Genomic DNA, 12,926 nt, shown 5'->3' with positions numbered 1-12,926 from the left:
GGAGTACCCAGAGAAAAGAGGGAGTACCCAGAGGAAAGAGGGAGTACCCAGAGGAAAGAGGGAGTACCCAGAGGAAAAGAGGGAGTACCCAGAGGAAAGAGGGAGTACCCAGAGAGGAAAGAGGGAGTACCCAGAGAAAAGAGGGAGTACCCAGAGGAAAGAGGGAGTACCCAGAGGAAAGAGGGAGTACCCAGAGAAAAGAGGGAGTACCCAGAGGAAAGAGGGAGTACCCAGAGAAAGAGGGAGTACCCAGAGAAAAGAGGGAGTACCCAGAGGAAAGAGGGAGTACCCAGAGAAAAGAGGGAGTACCCAGAGGAAAGAGGGAGTACCCAGAGGAAAGAGGGAATACCCAGAGAAAAGAGGGAGTACCCAGAGGAAAGAGGGAGTACCCAGAGGAAAGAGGGAGTACCCAGAGGAAAGAGGGAGTACCCAGAGGAAAAGAGGGAGTACCCAGAGGAAAGAGGGAGTACCCAGAGAAAAGAGGGAGTACCCAGAGAAAAGAGGGAGTACCCAGAGGAAAGAGGGAGTACCCAGAGGAAAGAGGGAGTACCCAGAGGAAAAGAGGGAGTACCCAGAGAAAAGAGGGAGTACCAAGAGAAAAGAGGGAGTACCCAGAGGAAAGAGGGAGTACCCAGAGGAAAGAGGGAGTACCCAGAGGAAAGAGGGAGTACCCAGAGAAAAGAGGGAGTACCCAGAGGAAAGAGGGAGTACCCAGAGAAAGAGGGAGTACCCAGAGAAAAGAGGGAGTACCCAGAGAAAAGAGGGAGTACCCAGAGGAAAAGAGGGAGTACCCAGAGGAAAGAGGGAGTACCAGAGAAAAGAGGGAGTACCCAGAGGAAAGAGGGAGTACCCAGAGAAAAGAGGGAGTACCCAGAGGAAAGAGGGAGTACCCAGAGAAAAGAGGGAGTACCCAGAGGAAAGAGGGAGTACCCAGAGAAAAGAGGGAGTACCCAGAGGAAAGAGGGAGTACCAGAGGAAAGAGGGAGTACCCAGAGGAAAGAGGGAGTACCCAGAGAAAGAGGGAGTACCCAGAGAAAAGAGGGAGTACCCAGAGAAAAGAGGGAGTACCCAGAGAAAAGAGGGAGTACCCAGAGAGAAAGACCAGAGGAAAGAGGGAGTACCCAGAGAAAAGAGGGAGTACCCAGAGGAAAGAGGGAGTACCCAGAGGAAAGAGGGAGTACCAAGAGAAAAGAGGGAGTACCCAGAGGAAAAGAGGGAGTACCCAGAGGAAAGAGGGAGTACCCAGAGAAAAGAGGGAGTACCCAGAGGAAAGAGGGAGTACCAGAGAAAAGAGGGAGTACCCAGAGGAAAGAGACGAGAGGGAGTACCCAGAGAAAAGAGGGAGTACCCAGAGAAAAGAGGGAGTACCCAGAGGAAAGAGGGAGTACCCAGAGGAAAGAGGGAGTACCCAGAGGAAAGAGGGAGTACCCAGAGGAAAGAGGGAGTACCCAGAGGAAAGAGGGAGTACCCAGAGGAAAAGAGTAGAGTACCCAGAGAAAAGAGGATACCCAGAGGAAAGAGGGAGTACCCAGAGGAAAGAGGGAATACCCAGAGAAAAGAGGGAGTACCCAGAGAAAAGAGGGAGTACCCAGAGAAAAGAGGGAGTACCCAGAGGAAAGAGGGAGTACCCAGAGAAAAGAGGGAATACCCAGAGAAAAGAGGGAGTACCCAGAGGAAAGAGTGAGTACCCAGAGGAAAGAGGGAGTACCCAGAGAAAAGAGGGAGTACCCAGAGGAAAGAGGGAGTACCCAGAGGAAAGAGGGAGTACCCAGAGGAAAGAGGGAATACCCAGAGAAAAGAGGGAGTACCCAGAGGAAAGAGGGAGTACCCAGAGGAAAGAGGGAGGTACCAAGAGGAAAGAGGGAATACCCAGAGGAAAGAGGGAGTACCCAGAGGAAAGAGGGAGTACCCAGAGAAAAGAGGGAGTACCCAGAGGAAAGAGGGAGTACCCAGAGGAAAGAGGGAGTACCCAGAGAAAAGAGGGAGTACCCAGAGGAAAGAGGGAGTACCCAGAGGAAAGAGGGGAGTACCCAGAGGAAAGAGGGAGTACCCAGAGGAAAGAGGGAGTACCCAGAGGAAAGGGAGTACCCAGAGGAAAGAGGGAGTACCCAGAGGAAAGAGGGAGTACCCAGAGGAAAGAGGGAGTACCCAGAGGAAAGAGGGAGTACCCAGAGGAAAGAGGGAGTACCCAGAGGAAAGAGGGAGTACCCAGAGGAAAGAGGGAGTACCCAGAGGAAAGAGGGAGTACCCAGAGAAAAGAGGGAGTACCCAGAGGAAAGAGGGAATACCCAGAGAAAAGAGGGAATACCCAGAGAAAAGAGGGAGTACCAAGAGAAAAGAGGGAGTACCCAGAGAAAAGAGGGAGTACCCAGAGAAAAGAGGGAGTACCCAGAGAAAAGAGGGAGTACCCAGAGGAAAGAGGGAGTACCCAGAGAGGGAGTACCAGAGGAAAGAGGAGTACCCAGAGGAAAGAGGGAGTACCCAGAGGAAAGAGGGAGTACCCAGAGGAAAAGAGGGAGTACCCAGAGGAAAGAGGGAGTACCCAGAGGAAAGAGGGAGTACCCAGAGAAAAGAGGGAATACCCAGAGAAAAGAGGGAGTACCCAGAGAAAAGAGGGAGTACCCAGAGGAAAGAGGGAGTACCCAGAGAGAAAAGAGGGAGTACCCAGAGGAAAGAGGGAATACCAAGAGAAAAGAGGGAGTACCCAGAGGAAAGAGGGAGTACCCAGAGGAAAGAGGGAGATACCCAGAGGAAAGAGGGAGTACCCAGAGGAAAAAGAGGGAGTACCCAGAGGAAAGAGGGAGTACCCAGAGAAAAGAGGGAGTACCCAGAGGAAAGAGGGAGTACCCAGAGAAAGAGGGAGTACCCAGAGAAAGAGGGAGTACCCAGAGGAAAGAGGGAGTACCCAGAGAAAGAGGGAGTACCCAGAGGAAAGAGGGAGTACCCAGAGAAAAGAGGGAGTACCCAGAGAAAAGAGGGAGTACCCAGAGGAAAGAGGGAGTACCCAGAGGAAAGAGGGAGTACCCAGAGGAAAGAGGGAGTACCCAGAGAAAAGAGGGAGTACCCAGAGGAAAGAGGGAGAGTACCCAGAGGAAAGAGGGAGTACCCAGAGGAAAGAGGGAGTACCCAGAGAGGAAAGAGGGAGTACCCAGAGGAAAGAGGGAGTACCCAGAGAAAGAGGGAGTACCCAGAGAAAAGAGGGAGTACCCAGAGAAAAGAGGGAGTACCCAGAGGAAAGAGGGAGTACCCAGAGAAAAGAGGGAGTACCCAGAGGAAAAGAGGGAGTACCCAGAGAAAAGAGGGAGTACCCAGAGGAAAAGAGGGAGTACCCAGAGGAAAGAGGGAGTACCCAGAGGAAAGAGGGAGTACCCAGAGAAAAGAGGGAGTACCCAGAGAAAAGAGGGAGTACCCAGAGGAAAGAGGGAGTACCCAGAGGAAAGAGGGAGTACCCAGAGGAAAAGAGGGAGTACCCAGAGGAAAGAGGGAGTACCCAGAGGAAAGAGGGAGTACCCAGAGAAAAGAGGGAGTACCCAGAGGAAAGAGGGAGTACCCAGAGGAAAGAGGGAGTACCCAGAGGAAAGAGGGAGTACCCAGAGGAAAGAGGGAGTACCCAGAGGAAAGAGGGAGTACCCAGAGGAAAGAGGGAGTACCCAGAGGAAAGAGGGAGTACCCAGAGAAAAGAGGGAGTACCCAGAGGAAAGAGGGAGTACCCAGAGGAAAGAGGGAGTACCCAGAGGAAAGAGGGAGTACCCAGAGGAAAGAGGGAGTACCCAGAGGAAAGAGAGGGAGTACCCAGAGAAAGTAGGGCAGAGGAGTACCCAGAGGAAAGAGGGAGTACCCAGAGGAAAGAGGGAGTACCCAGAGGAAAGAGGGAGTACCCAGAGGAAAGAGGGAGTACCCAGAGAAAAAGAGGGAGTACCCAGAGGAAAGAGGGAGTACCCAGAGGAAAGAGAGGGAGTACCCAGAGGAAAGAGGGAGACCCAGAGGAAAGAGGGAGTACCCAGAGGAAAGAGGGAGTACCCAGAGGAAAGAGGGAGTACCCAGAGGAAAGAGGGGTAGTACCCAGAGGAAAGAGGGAGTACCCAGAGGAAAGAGGGAGTACCCAGAGGAAAGAGGGAGTACCCAGAGGAAAGAGGGAGTACCCAGAGGAAAAGAGGGAGTACCCAGAGGAAAGAGGGATACAGAGAAAGAGGGACCCAGAGGAAAGAGGGAGTACCCAGAGAAAAGAGGGAAAGAGGAGTACCCAGAGGAAAGAGGGAGTACCCAGAGAAAAGAGGGAGTACCCAGAGGAAAGAGGGAGTACCCAGAGGAAAGAGGGAGTACCCAGAGAAAGAGGGAGTACCCAGAGGAAAGAGGGAGTACCCAGAGGAAAGAGGGAGTACCCAGAGGAAAGAGGGAGTACCCAGAGGAAAGAGGGAGTACCCAGAGGAAAGAGGGAGTACCCAGAGGAAAGAGGGAGTACCCAGAGGAAAGAGGGAGTACCCAGAGGAAAGAGGGAGTACCCAGAGAAAGAGGGAGTACCCAGAGGAAAGAGGGAGTACCCAGAGGAAAAGAGGGAGTACCCAGAGGAAAGAGGAGTACCCAGAGAAAAGAGGGAGTACCCAGAGGAAAGAGGGAGTACCCAGAGGAAAGAGGGAGTACCCAGAGGAAAGAGATACCCGAGGAAAGAGTGAGTACCCAGAGGAAAGAGGGAGAGTACCCAGAGGAAAGAGGGAGTACCCAGAGGAAAGAGGGAGTACCAGAGAAAAGAGGGAGTACCCAGAGGAAAGAGGGAGTACCCAGAGAAAAGAGGGAGTACCCAGAAAGGGAACCCAGAAAAGAGGGAGTACCCAAGAGGAAAAGAGGGAGTACCCAGAGGAAAAGAGTGAGTACCCAGAGGAAAGAGGGAGTACCCAGAGGAAAGAGTGGAATACCCAGAGGAAAGAGGGAGTACCCAGAGAAAAGAGGGAGTACCCAGAGGAAAGAGGAGTACCAGAGGAAAGAGGGAATACCCAGAGGAAAGAGGGAGTACCCAGAGGAAAGAGGGAATACCCAGAGAAAAGAGGGAGTACCAAGAGAAAAGAGGGAGTACCAAGAGAAAAGAGGGAGTACCCAGAGAAAAGAGAGTGAGTACCCAGAGAAAAGAGGGAGTACCCAGAGGAAAGAGGGAATACCCAGAGGAAAGAGGGAATACCCAGAGGAAAGAGGGAATACCCAGAGGAAAGAGGGAATACCCAGAGGAAAGAGGGAATACCCAGAGGAAAAGAGGGAGTACCAAGAGAAAAGAGGGAGTACCCAGAGAAAAGAGTGAGTACCCAGAGAAAAGAGTGAGTACCCAGAGAAAAGAGGGAGTACCCAGAGGAAAGAGGGAGTACCAAGAGAAAAGAGGGAGTACCCAGAGGAAAGAGGGAATACCCAGAGGAAAGAGGGAATACCCAGAGGAAAGAGGGAGTACCCAGAGGAAAAGAGGGAGTACCCAGAGAAAAGGATACCCAGAGGAAAGAGGGAGTGAGTACCCAGAGGAAAGAGGGAATACCCAGAGGAAAGAGGGAGTACCCAGAGAAAAGAGGGAGTACCCAGAGAAAAGAGTGAATACCCAGAGGAAAGAGGGAGTACCAGAGGAAAGAGGGAATACCCAGAGGAAAGAGGGGAGTACCCAGAGAAAAGAGTGAGTACCCAGAAAAAAGAGGGAGTACCAAGTGGAAAGAGTGAGTACCCAGAGGAAAGAGGGAATACCCAGAGGAAAGAGGGAATACCCAGAGAAAGAGGGAGTACCCAGTGGAAAAGAGGGAGTACCAAGTGGAAAGAGGAGTACCAGAGGAAAGAGGGAGTACCCAGAGGAAAGAGGGAATACCCAGAGGAAAGAGGGAGTACCCAGTGGAAAGAGGGAGTACCAAGTGGAAGAAGGGAGTACCCAAAGGAAAGAGGGATATGTGTTGTCCTAATACTAACTGGTACACAGAATGTACATCAGATATTTCAGGCTACAGTGATAGTTGGAAGGACAAACATGCTATGTTAATGGCTAGCCTTATTGTTAATGGATATCGTTATTGTTTAAGTGTCAGAAGTCATCACACTTTGTCCAGTAGATCTGCCAGCAGCTGTCTTATGTACACTTGGTAGTTCTCCATCCCACCGTCTGTATGACGTTAACACATAGACTATTCACTGTATTATCTTCTGCCAATAACCTTATGGTAAATGACTTTCTGTTCAGGTTAATGTAGAAGGAGAAAATAAAGCTGTTCAGTTACACCTGAACACTTTTATTACAGTGGATTTTTAAGATTGATTTCCTTTGATCTATTTTGTTAATTATCCTATTAACAGTCTATGATCCGGACCATTAGACAAAAGGGTCATGATGTGACTGGTTTTACAGGGGAAGGCAAGCCGAAGGACCAGAGAAAAATAATCAACCTACGCATCTGGAAACTGCACCGTATGGGATTTCAACTTGTAACTAGTTGCCAGCCATGGCTTATTTTGAAATATTAATAACATATTTCATTATGTATAATCATACAGCACATCAGGTATTAAATGAGAAGAGGGGTTTAATTTTATATTCTTATTGTATTTATATTTATTTCTGACAGATTTAAGCCTGCCTTACTGGTTTTATATGGCTACCAAATAAAGCGGAAAAAAATCATATTTGCTTCTTAATGTTTTATGAAATCATGATGAAAATTTGACATAAAAAGTATTTTAATAATCGCAATTCTAATAAATTGTTAACCATTTTTGTTTAATTTTTACAAAAATATCTTTGTTTACTGAGACAAAGAATTCTATATTAATCTAACCTATATTTAGGATGTTTCTTTATCAACTTCAGTATAACACACTCCTAAACCACAGAAATTTAATTAACTTTGGTATAATAACTAAGCTACTGTGGTTAAGGGCTTATATATTATAATGATGTAATTATCACACAAGACTTTAGGAGGCCTACGTTACACCGACAGAGTGTTACACCACAGAGTGTTACACCACAGAGTGTTACACCACAGAGTGTTTCATTAATTCTGTATGATGAATGGATGAGATCATTAATATTGGAGGTGTCATCACCTGCTTCAATGTATGTTGCCTACTCTTTCAATGTATGTTGCCTACTCTTTCAATGTATGGGGCCTACACTTTCAATGTATGGGACCTACACTTTCAATGTATGGGACCTACTCTTTCAATGTATGGGGCCTATTCTTTCAATGTATGGGACCTACTCTTTCAATGTATGGGGTCTACTCTTTCAATGTATGGGGTCTACTCTTTCAATGTATGGGGCCTACTCTTTCAATGTATGGGGCCTAGCTCCTCCAGTATATGGGATATGAAGTAATGCCTACATGAGATGTTTACAAACCTGATCCATTGTGGCTAGCCACAGGAATGTAGTGTGTATCTAGAGGTTACATGATCACACTTACAATGCAGATCCTACAGATAGGGTGTTACTATCATTACTACAGCCAGTTTATCATTCATCCAAAAATACAACATCGCACATCAATGTCAGCTTTTTACCAAAATAAGTAATTCACCCCAAAATACAACCAAAGTCACTGCCAGCTTCTATTAGTGTATCATTTTATCATTTAATTTACCCCTACAATAAGACATCCAGCTTACACATCATCCATCCAAAGGACATCAACCCTCAATACAAAACAACGCCACAACATCATGTAAACATCAACCCTCAATACAAAACAACGCCACAACATCATGTTAACATCAACCCTCAATACAAAACAACGCCACAACATCATGTAAACATCAACCCTCAATACAAAACAACGCCACAACATCATGTAAACATCAACCCTCAATACAAAACAACGCCACAACATTATGTAAACATCAACCCTCAATACAAAACAACGCCACAACATCATGTAAACATCAACCCTCAATACAAAACAATGCCACAACATCATGTAAACATCAACCCTCAATACAAAACAACGCCACAACATCATGTAAACATCAACCCTCAATACAAAACAACACCACAACATCATGTAAACATCAACCCTCAAAACAAAACAATGCCACAACATCATGTAAACATCAACCCTCAATACAAAACAACGCCACAACATCATGTAAACATCAACCCTCAATACAAAACAACACCACAACCTCATGTAAACATCAACCCTCAATACAAAACAACGCCACAACATCATGTAAACATCAACCCTCAATACAAAACAACACCACAACCTCATGTAAACATCAACCCTCAATACAAAACAACGCCACAACCTCATGTAAACATCAACCCTCAATACAAAACAACACCACAACCTCATGTAAACATCAACCCTCAATACAAATCAACGCCACAACATTATGTAAACATAACTTTCTAGCGTTTCCAATAACCATTATTTTAAATGAATTAAGATCCATCCAACACAACCAAGCAAATATTGTTTGTCACTTGTATCAACATTTCACTGTAGTGTTTATAACCTATATGTCTGAGTGTCTGGCTACCAAGAGAGACCAAATGTATTTTGTGTAGAGGTGAAAAGATGACATTATATCAGCATGGTAATGGAGGCACCACATGACAGCTGTTGGTCTGAGGTCAATGGAAATGCTCCCATTATCACCACTGTGATCAGGTCATCCTCATCTTGTCTGGCAGTATCAGTAACATTCCACAGTACCAGTAGTACCTTATCTACACAGGGCTAACAATTTAGATAGAGCTGTCTAACCAGTACAGGACCTCTGTGCTGCATGTTTACATCTTCTACCAATGCCATTACAGTCTTAGCCTCTAGCTATACACTGTCCTGTTGCCTTTTGCTATAACCTCATCTCCAATTGTAGTCCCATCTGTAACCTCTCTACACCAAGTTGTACATTGTCCCTCTATACCAAGTTGTACATTGTCCCTCTATACCAAGTTGTACATTGTCCCCTCTATACCAAGTTGTACATTGTCCCCTCTATACCAAGTTGTACATTGTCCCCTCTATACCAAGTTGTACATTGTCCCCTCTATACCAAGTTGTACATTGCCCCCTCTATACCAGGTTGTACATTGTCCACTCTATACCAAGTTGTACATTGTCCCCTCTATACCAAGTTGTACATTGTCCCCTCTATACCAAGTTGTACATTGTCCCCTCTATACCAAGTTGTACATTGTCCCCTCTATACCAAGTTGTACATTGTCCCCTCTATACCAAGTTGTACATTGTCCCCTCTATACCAAGTTGTACATTGTCCACTCTATACCAAGTTGTACATTGTCCCCTCTATACCAAGTTGTACATTGTCCACTCTATACCAAGTTGTACATTGTCCACTCTATACCAAGTTGTACATTGTCCCCTCTATACCAAGTTGTACATTGTCCACTCTATACCAAGTTGTACATTGTCCCCTCTATACCAAGTTGTACATTGTCCCCTCTACACCAAGTTGTACATTGTCCCCTCTATACCAAATTGTACATTGTCCCCTCTATACCAAGTTGTACATTGTCCCCTAAACACCAAGTTGTACATTGTCCCCTCTACACCAAATTGTACATTGTCCCCTCTACACCAAGTTGTACATTGTCACCCCAAGTTGTACATTGTCCCCTCTATACCAAGTTGTACATTGTCCCCTCTATACCAAGTTGTACATTGTCCCTCTATACCAAGTTGTACATTGTCCCTCTATACCAAGTTGTACATTGTCCCACTGAACCAAGTTGTACATTGTCCCCTCTATACCAAGTTGTACATTGTCCCCTCTATACCAAGTTGTACATTGTCCTCTCTATACCAAGTTGTACATTGTCCCTCTATACCAAGTTGTACATTTTCCCCTCTATACCAAGTTGTACATTGTCCCCTCTATACCAAGTTGTACATTGTCCCTCTATTCCAAGTTGTACATTGTCCCCTCTATACCAAGTTGTACATTGTCCCCTCTATACCAAGTTGTACATTGTCCCCTCTATACCAAGTTGTACATTGTCCAATCTATACCAAGTTGTACATTGTCCCTCTATACCAAGTTGTACATTGTCCCCTCTATACCAAGTTGTACATTGTCCCCTCTATACCAAGTTGTACATTGTCCCTGTATACCAAGTTGTACATTGTCCCTGTATACCAAGTTGTACATTGTCCCCTCTATTCCAAGTTGTACATTGTCCCTCTATTCCAAGTTGTACATTGTCCCCTCTATACCAAGTTGTACATTGACCCCTCTATACCAAGTTGTACATTGTCCCCTCTATACCAAGTTGTACATTGTCCCCTCTATACCAAGTTGTACATTGTCCCCTCAACACCAAGTTGTACATTGTCCCTCTATACCAAGTTGTACACTGTCCCCTCTATTCCAAGTTGTACATTGTCCCTCTATACCAAGTTGTACATTATCCCCTCTATTCCAAGTTGTACATTGTCCCTCTACTGGAAGTTGTGCATTGTCCCCTCTATACCAAGTTGTACATTGTCCCCTCTATACCAAGTTGTACATTGTCCCCTCTATTCCTAAGATGTACATTGTACCTCTACTGGGAGTTGTACATTTTCCCTCTCCTGTAAGTTGTACATTGCCCCTCTATACAGGCTGTATATATTGCCCCTCTACACAGGCTGTATATATATTGCCCCTCTATACAGGCTGTATATATATTGCCCCTCTATACAGGCTGTATATATATTGCCCCTCTATACAGGCTGTATATATATTGCCCCTCTATACAGGCTGTATATATATTGCCCTTCTATGCAGGCTGTATATATTGCCCCCCTATGCAGGCTGTATACATTACCCCTCTATGCAGGCTGTATATATATTGCCCCTCTATGCAGGCTGTATATATATTGCCCCTCTATGCAGGCTGTATATATTGCCCCTCTATGCAGGCTGTATATATTGCCCCTCTATACAGACTGTATACATTGCCCCTCTATGCAGGCTGTATATATATTGCCCCTCTATACAGGCTGTATATATATTGCCCCTCTATACAGGCTGTATATATTGCCCCTCTATGCAGGCTGTATATATTGCCCCTCTATACAGGATGTATATATTGCCCCTCTATGCAGGCTGTATATATTGCCCCTCTATACAGGCTGTATACATTGCCCCTCTATGCAGGCTGTATATATATTGCCCCTCTATACAGGCTGTATATATATTGCCCCTCTATACAGGCTGTATATATATTGCCCCTCTATACAGGCTGTATATATTGCCCCTCTATGCAGGCTGTATATATTGCCCCTCTATACAGGATGTATATATTGCCCCTCTATGCAGGCTGTATATATTGCCACTATTCTAAGTTGTATAGTTTGACCCTTGATGATCATCCCTGTAGCCAAAAAACTTTTTTTTCCCCATTGTTCTCATCAGCATGTATTGGCCTTGCCCCCCAGAGTTTTGACCCTTGGTATCTAAGACATTCCTCTGTGCCATGTATTTTATCCTCTTATCTTAACATGTTGTAAACTCTGACAGAACCCTTAGCGGCTGACAAATCTTTATCACAGCTCAAACAGCACAGATCACTGCTCCATTTTTCTGAAAATAACAAGCAGTGGCCAGGTTACTGACCCTGAAAATGTAGAGTTACCTACCTTCTTGTTTTAAGCACTTGTACATGCTCCTTCTGTCCAGAAAGAAGCCGAGATGGACGTAGTCCTGGTCATCCTCATCCGTGTCACAGTCACTCGACCCTACCTCACCACAGCCTGGTCAGAAACAAAAACATGCCAATTACTATGCATGACCTCACTACAATAGCAAATGTTTACGGTACATAAACACCAGTCACGCTCCGTTGCTCACAAAACACATGCCAGTCAATAGCTAATTGATGTGGTGGTGACTCCTACGTAGACTTGATTACATGTATAAACTCAGGCAAATCAGCAGCATATGGTAATTAATAATAATACTCAGGGAGAAATCAGTGAATAAGGGGAAGGGATAGACAAGAGGGCCATTAAGGTCACCAGAGTTCTAAAATGTTCAAGATAAAATGACAAATTTTTGGTTGAAACTTATAACCTCTTGTAAAATCTCAATAGAGTTTATTGTTTATGTGTATGTTGACAAACTGGGACCAATTTGACTAGAATGTATTTTGACAAGCTACAAGTCTTTGCGCATTTTGGTGGTAAAGAAATCATTCTGTGAGTTAGGATATCTGACCACCAAGATCAAGTAAGAATATGGTAGTCAATCATTTATACAAATTTGCAATTTACATGCCAGTATATGTTTCAGAACAACTCTATGTTTTCAAGGAAACCAAAGGTTTTAAGGACATATTAATGAAGGTCAGATTTTGAAAAACTTAATGGTACTTGATCATTTTATAAGAATGTTTAACCTCTGTGACCTTGAGTAAAGGCAATGGTCTTTCAACTGGACAAAGTTCAGTTAGCCTTTCATGATGAAATGCCATAGTAAATATTTACAAGAATTTGTTCAAAGATGAATGTTATTTGACCAAAGTGACCTTGAACAAACTTGGTAGCAGTTCATGCCAATATGCTACATACCTAATACCAGGTACCTATGTTGCTGACTTAATGAATCAATTTAGTCTAATGTTATTAACATGAAGGTCAAGGTAAGCTTATTCCAAAAAACCTGATTGAAGGTAAAGAACTTTCATTTGATAGAATAAACCTTCCTCCAATCGTGCTCCAGGTTCAATTTAAGGTTCAATCCCTGTGACTTTGAATGAAGGTGAAAGTCATTCATTGGAATCAACATTGTAAAACTTTATCCCAGCATGCTGCCCTCAAAATTCAGTAGAAGCAAATAGTGGTAAGTAATACATCATTAAAATTGAATTTACATTAAAAAATCCCTTATTCCCTGGGGAGTGGGGGTGGAAAAGGAGAAAATACTGTCATAAAATACATGTAGGAGGGTACAAGATCCATCTC

General features: G+C 44.9%; 1 protein-coding gene across 2 annotated transcripts in view; it reads right to left on the bottom strand.

Annotated features, from left to right (window-relative positions):
• Nucleotides 1-12,926, bottom strand: part of LOC138327331 (gem-associated protein 5-like) — a 252,249-nt gene that overhangs the window by 130,818 nt on the left and 108,505 nt on the right. For both annotated transcript variants that reach the window (XM_069273348.1, XM_069273349.1), the window contains exon 18: nucleotides 11,604-11,717. In XM_069273348.1, coding sequence (XP_069129449.1) covers nucleotides 11,604-11,717 — 114 coding nt within the window. The remainder of the gene's footprint in view (nucleotides 1-11,603; nucleotides 11,718-12,926) is intronic.

This window comes from Argopecten irradians, chromosome 7 (assembly GCF_041381155.1).
Source record: "Argopecten irradians isolate NY chromosome 7, Ai_NY, whole genome shotgun sequence".
NCBI lineage: Eukaryota > Metazoa > Mollusca > Bivalvia > Pectinida > Pectinidae > Argopecten > Argopecten irradians.
The sequence above is the reverse complement of the archived record's forward strand: the minus strand, read 5'-3'. Positions and strand labels throughout refer to the sequence as shown.